General features: G+C 38.5%; 1 protein-coding gene across 1 annotated transcript; it reads left to right on the top strand.

Annotated features, from left to right (window-relative positions):
- The first annotated feature begins 1,128 nt into the window (after positions 1-1,128).
- On the top strand, positions 1,129-6,258 carry lhx1b (LIM homeobox 1b). Its single transcript, XM_027023760.2, has 5 exons — positions 1,129-1,557; positions 2,623-2,846; positions 3,135-3,409; positions 4,118-4,283; positions 4,905-6,258. The coding sequence occupies exons 1-5, from the start codon at positions 1,388-1,390 to the stop codon at positions 5,285-5,287; spliced, it is 1,218 nt and encodes a 405-aa protein (XP_026879561.1). The 5' UTR covers positions 1,129-1,387; the 3' UTR covers positions 5,288-6,258.
- The last annotated feature ends 983 nt before the right edge of the window (positions 6,259-7,241 follow it).

The raw sequence follows: 7,241 nt of genomic DNA, 5'->3' as shown, positions 1-7,241 counted from the left end.
GGCATATTCTGCACCTTTCATTTCTCTCTTATTCTACTTACATAAAACATATTTCAGCTATGAAAATAATAATCTTATATATAATTTTGAGTGTATTAAGGTAAAAAAAAATGCAGTTGATTGTGCAGTAGGCCAAATCCTAATGTTTACATGAAAATATATGTATGATAAAATACGTCTTCTTCTCGTTCTCAAATGTGTCTAACCATTAATTCTTAAATGAAGCCTAAGTAATAAACCATTAAGCTTTAGTGTATTAACAGCACTCTCTTTTGTCCGACGTAAGCATATTTTCTGCTTATTTGGTCATTTGGTCCTAATATAGCTCGCTTTTATAGACCCTAAAAAAGTTGTATAATTTATAACGTGTTAAAGGCGAATGCGACTAAAATATATATTGTCTTCCGACTAAAAGTAGTGGATCACCGTTACCAACAGAATAATAGAACCCGATAGATGCCAGCCGGTGCAAATCATTTAATAGCCTAAACAGCCACCTCTTCGATCGCCAGCTTTCCAGGAAACGCCGTATTTTTGTTCATGGATTTTTTAACATTTATCTCTACATATCCGTTTTTTCAAAATAAGATTAGTTTAATCACAGTGGCACAGATCAAAATGAACTGAAAAGGACGATCCTAAAACAAGCAACATATAATGAGCCCAGCCTCTTCCCGTAACTCCTGAACGTAGGCTACTAAAAGGTAACGCCAAAGGGATAACGTTGTCGTCTGGAGGACTCAACACTGATTGGTTCTGATCCAGCATGACGTCATTTCGTCGAGGGGATAGGGATTGTGGCACCTCACCCGCTAACCAACGCGTGCCAGTTATTGACGCTTGGCCACGGACTGTGGCGTATGTTATACTTATAAGTCAGCTGAAGAAATGTTATAGGTTTCATGACCCGGGAATATTCAGTGGTTTTGGTTGAAATGATCGGCTGTCACTTTGCCATCCACCAAAGTACGCCTAGAGTTGAGCACGTTCATTTCACATTTGCATTTTGTATTTTGGAGATTTGGTGCGACCTCTTCAACTCAAAGCGATTTTTGTAATTCAAGATAAATTACAAATAGAGAATCTGAAGAATAGCAAACATACAAAACTATATAAATATGTTTATTATTTTACATTTTCTTACGACCAGTATGTTTTGTATCAGTCTGTCTAATCGGAACAGTTTTACGTCGGCGGTGTTTGCAAATTCATTTTGATGGAAGAGGACTTGGAATGCTACGACGGATTCGACTCTCGTGCTTCTCGAGGACACCTGACTTCCCTGGACTGAAGAATCGAACAATTAGACTGCGAACCATTTTTTCTACGCATTAAAGCAGTTATTTGCCTCTCTGCAAGGACGTCGACGTGGTGCCTCGGGTTTAAAATGATCCACTGTGCTGGATGCGACAGGCCTATACTGGACCGCTTTCTTCTTAACGTGTTGGATAGAGCGTGGCATGCCAAATGCGTTCAGTGCTGTGACTGTAAATGCAATTTAACAGAAAAGTGTTTTTCCAGAGAGGGAAGACTGTATTGCAAAACAGACTTTTTAAGGTAAGCTTTCAAACTTTGAGAGGGAGTAACGCTCCCAAACACATGCGAACATTTTAATTCGTCTGTGTGAATTAAAATGATGTTTTAATGCTGTAACGAATAAACAGACAAGCACACAAAATAATAACGGCGTACAATCTAAAAGCAGGTCCGGTTCTTTTTATCAGTCGTCATATGAACATGTAGACTAGTTTATTCAGAAGACATCCTGCGCTGAATTAAAAGCTACGGTACAAATGTATTTTTCATTAGCGTGTGCAATAAGATGATATTATTTAAAAGACTTATCAACTTGTTCCGAGGCATTAGCGGAATAGCTTTCTCTTTGTTTACAAGGTATGACTGTCAGGCAGACCCCGGGATGAGACTTACGGCGATACCTGGCGGGAGATTCCCCCGCCTCGACTCAATCTCCCCGCTCACACGCATTTGTTTGCCAAAGCGCGAGGGAAACTGTGATAAGTGGATTAGAATTATAAATCAGCTTGAAGAGGAATCCCGCAGACAGTGCAATCGCAGACATCCAGTCCACACGCATTTGTTCTAAATAAAAAATAAATACTAAGTGCGCTTTGGGGTGTGTATTTTAAAGGATTTTTTAGGTAAATCCTTAAGAACAATAGGGAATTTTCCGGATACCCAAATGACAATAAATATGTCTCATTAAATAGGTCTCAATATATTATGAATATTTGTAAATAAACTGGGGCTACATTTTAGTCATAGGCCAAGGCAAATAAAAATGAGTGTAATTCAATAAATGGGTAAATACATTAACTCAAAGTGTTAGGCCTATATCCCGTGCACTCTTCTGCGAATTTAAAACTACATAGAATCAAAACGAATGTGAATTTATAAACTGATAAAAATAAGCCGGGTTTACTGAAGACATCAGTTCAAGAAAATCGTTTTTCTGTAAGTGTAGGTTTTTAAAACGACATAGTAACTGATCAGTGAAACATCATAATGTTTAGTGCAAGTTATGTCAATTAAAATTTTTCTTGTACTTATAGTCATTCGACAGTAAGATACTGATAACGACAATTTAATTCATTCCTTGTGCAGACGGTATGGCACCAAGTGCGGAGGCTGCGCTCAAGTCATCTCCCCAAACGATCTAGTTCGCAAAGCAAGAAGTAAAGTCTTTCACCTGAACTGTTTCACATGTATCATGTGTAACAAGCAACTGTCCACCGGCGAAGAACTCTACATACTGGATGAGTATAAATTCGTTTGCAAAGAGGATTACCTGAGCAACAACAACGGGAAAGACACGAACCTTCTCTCAAGTGCGTAGACTGTGGCATTACAATGCATATATAGCAAGTTTTAGCTTTAGTCTTTTTTAAGCAAATCGAAACGTTTTTTTGCCAGTAAGGTATATTAGTTTATTTCTGTACAACTTTAAAAGCACTTTCGGACCACCAAATTTATTAGCACTTTTTAATTAAATTAATGTTAACACTTATTGTTGGCAAAATTTAATTTTTGTTAATAATATAAATATTGAAATACGCTATCGAAATACTATTGACTTTCATTTTTTTTAATGCTTTTTAAAATGTTCTATTTAACAGTAACAACGTGCAGTGACCCGAGCTTATCTCCAGATTCTCAAGACCCCCATGAAGACTGTAAGGATTCTGAAACGGGCCACCTCTCCGATAAAGAGACTTGCGGCAACGAAAACGACGAGCAGAATTTGGGGGCCAAGCGTCGCGGTCCACGAACCACGATTAAAGCAAAGCAACTGGAGACGCTCAAGGCAGCTTTTGCTGCGACCCCGAAGCCCACGAGACACATACGAGAACAACTCGCGCAGGAAACAGGCCTCAATATGCGGGTCATTCAGGCAGGTCAAATTTACGCAGACGATTCGTAATTTGAAAGGAATGAAAACACCCTTCCATTAAAAAAACTGTTGAGGAATTACCGCTATTTGGACTATCTGGTTTCAAAATGATTTTCATAGTCTCGATTTATGAGACGCTGATTAGGTATATTATATTCACTGGAACGTCACGTGAGATGAATATCTTAAATAGCATCTCGGAATTGCTTTTAGTCGCCAATAAATTCGCCACTTTATTCCAATGTGAGAACTCATACACAATACAATGATTTAATAATATCAATAGTACTGCCTGGGGAAAAAAGGCAAAAACAAGATGACCCATGGCTATAGCGAATGCGACATTTAAATATTATTAGGGTCAGTTTAAGGGAGCAGTGAAGGTTCCCTTCTCTAGCTCCCAAAACTGCTTTACTCCGGCCTAAAAGAACAAACAATGCCTACATCCAGTTTTTTTCTTCCTAAAATGCAAAGACAAATCTCGATTTTGAAAAAAACTGTAAAAATCTTGTTTATAATTTAGGCTACCAACCACTATTTCCAGCAGTAACGTAAAGGAAGAAAGTATGTCTATTCGTCAAATAAATGGATTCGTCTAACTCATAATACCATAGAAGCTAATTAGACGATGGGGTTAATTTATTTGCTTTCAAATTTGTGAGTTCTCATTTGGTTGGTTTATTTTTATTTATCGTTTCTTCTGATCAGGTGTGGTTCCAGAATCGGCGCTCTAAGGAAAGGCGAATGAAACAGCTGAGCGCTTTAGGGGCCAGAAGGCACGTGTTTTTCCGCAGTCCGAGAAGAATGAGGGCGCTGGGGGATCGCATGGAGCCTGGAGAATTAATGGCAAACGGCCACTTTTCCTATTACGGAGGTGAGCTAATGTTTGATTACACTGTCCATAAGGAGGAAATAAGTGCACTGAATAATATATGCGTCATCGGTTCAAGCAGCGGCCTTTGTTAAACTAATTAGGCCTAATGCATTAATTTAATATTAGCGTCATTTCCAAATTACATTTGTGCTGTGAGATATTTTAAGTTAAGGAACACTAATTATTGCTTTCATACTCATTTTGTTTTCAAATTAAATAAATAGGCCTATTTCGATTTTTATTGATTATTATTTTTGTCGTATTACTTTTGTCGCATAATTCTAAAGGTCCATAATTCTTAAGGCTATTAAAGCGATTTCTTAAAGTTGTTTATATATATATATATATATATATATATATATATATATATATATATATATATATATATATATATATATATATATATATATGCACACACACACACACACACACACACTTACCTTTTTTAAGCAGATTTTCTATTTTCTAAATATTTAGAATGTTTATGTTTTATTGAAATGCAATCATCAGCAATCAAAGAACTTTAGCTACAACAAATATATTTTGTGGGCTACATTTATGCCAAGTCAAAAGTACATCTTGATACCTTATCTTCAACCACAACTGTCTCCATATCTCTAGATTATCAAGGTGAATTCTATGGACCAGGAAGCAACTATGACTACTTCCCCCAGGGCCCTCCATCCTCCCAGGCCCAGACTCCTGGGGACCTGGGCTATGTGTCCTCCTCTGGGCCGGCGGGCACCCCTCTGGGGAGCATGGACCATCATCATACGGCACACCATCCCTCCAGCGAGGGCCAGTGCTTCGGGGAAATGGTATCCCAGCGTCCAGGTGACACCCCCAGCCCGGAGCCTGGTGCCCCTGCCTCCGTTCATGGCATCTCTGCGGACATGGTTGGCCCGATGGGCCCCTTCACCTCCGTGAACGCCCTCGGTGGCAATGGCTATAGCAGCCAGCTCTCACAGCCGTCCTCAGAAATGAGCGAAGGGGCTGTGTGGTAGCCCAGCGATTGCACGAGGACAGCCCTGTGGTAGCCAGGGCATTGACACGAGGACAGCCGTGTGGTAGCCCAGGTGTGTACACGAGGACAGCCGTGCTGTAGCCCGGGCGATTGCAGGAGGACATCCATGTGGTAGCCCGGGCATTTGCACGAGGACAGCCAGGCCACGAGCTGCCACCCAACAGACTCAGGTTTAAGACAGCCTGGAAATGAACCCTTTTCGGTTGTGGTCTTAATATGGATATTTCAATGAGTTAATCTATCTATGTATTTATCTATTTATTTATTCCTTTTTGAATCTATTTATTTAATGTATCTATTTATGTCAACAAATACAAGCTGGCCATGTATCCACTACTTTCATTGGTTTACTGCTAATTTATATTTGTGTAATTAAGAAATGAATGTCAAAAACATGCTATGATTGACTTATGCCAGTGGTATTGATTGTCGAGGCATGTAGTAGATGGGGAATATTCTCAACAGCTCTCTGGAGTAATCGCTAACTGTCTTTATGTTTATAATGTATCAGTTTTTTCTACGTATCATAATCAACCGTCTTGAACTTCTTTGCATCTTAAGGCCTTGTCATATAGACACTTAAATGAAATCCCTCATACTCACTGGAGTGTGCAGAAACCTCTCCCCACTGAGTCTCATAGTTTGCCTTCCAAAGGGAAACTTAAAATATAGTACTTAACCCTTTATTTGAAATAAGACACTAACTTGAATTTTGTGTTTGTAGGCTACATACTGAAAGTTTCCCAGCAGTGATCTGTAGTGAACAAAGAGCAGTCAGTTGTTTACGACTATTTCCTTCAGGGGTTTGGATATCAGTATTATTAAACAAAAAACAAAAAAACACGGTGCAGATACAGAAAGTGTTATTTTCCCTGCCCTGAAGCAAACAACCAAACTTTTGTATTCATTCTTTTTAGTTGTGATCTGTTGTACTAATTTGTATGATATTGTGTTTGCACAAAGAATAAAGAAAATGAAAACAGAAGTGTGCATGAGTTTAAGTGTTTGAAATTGGTACCATGAATGCAGTAAATATTCATTTAAATATGTTTACATATTATTTACATCTCTAAGAAATACAAATATCCAGAATTCTATTAAACATTTTTGAACATAACTACATTTCTAATAAAAGCAGCCTATTCTGCACCCACGTGATGTATTTTGGTGTACGGAAGTTTATTTTAACTCGCAGCCATTCAATTCTTTATTTTAGTTCAACTCTTTTCAAATCTTCAAAATTTTCACTAGAATGTCTAAACGCTAGATAATGCACTCAGATTTTTGGGGTAATTATTTGATTAACTATTAGCTATTTACTACACGTAGGCCTTCAAGAGGATATCAAAATCAGTGCTCACGTCCAATACCCACGTGTTATGTAGTCATATGCATAATAAGTCATTTACTGAATTCAAAATCTGAATCTTTTCAGTAATTGGAAATAAAAAGGAGCTATTAAATTGCAATATGTTTGAATAAGTTTTCTCCATCCATCTTGCTTTTAGCTAAACCTAGGCGATGATGATTTTCTTTGGTATCTCTGTCAACGGACTCAACCAAGACTATTGCACATGCAAATGTGTTTTTGTTTCTGTTCGACTAAATGGAGTCATGTTTTGTTCATGTTCTTAGTCTCCAAAATGAACGGACAAGCACCTTTCACCTGAGACTACTGCCCAGTTAAGCCCCATCTCCTACATCTACTGCCCAGTTAAGCCCCATCTCCTACATCTACTGCCCAGTTAAGCCCATCTCCTACATCTACTGCCCAGTTAAGCCCATCTCTTACATCTACTGCCCAGTTAAACTCATCTCCTACATCTACTACCCAGTTAAACTCATCTCCTACATCTACTGCCCAGTTAAGCCCCATCTCCTACATCTACTGCCCAGTTAAGCCCATCTCTTACATCTACTGCCCAGTTAAACTC

This window comes from Electrophorus electricus, chromosome 6 (genome assembly GCF_013358815.1).
Source record: "Electrophorus electricus isolate fEleEle1 chromosome 6, fEleEle1.pri, whole genome shotgun sequence".
NCBI lineage: Eukaryota > Metazoa > Chordata > Actinopteri > Gymnotiformes > Gymnotidae > Electrophorus > Electrophorus electricus.
Note: the sequence above shows the minus strand (reverse complement) of the source record. Positions and strands in the feature narration are given on the sequence as shown.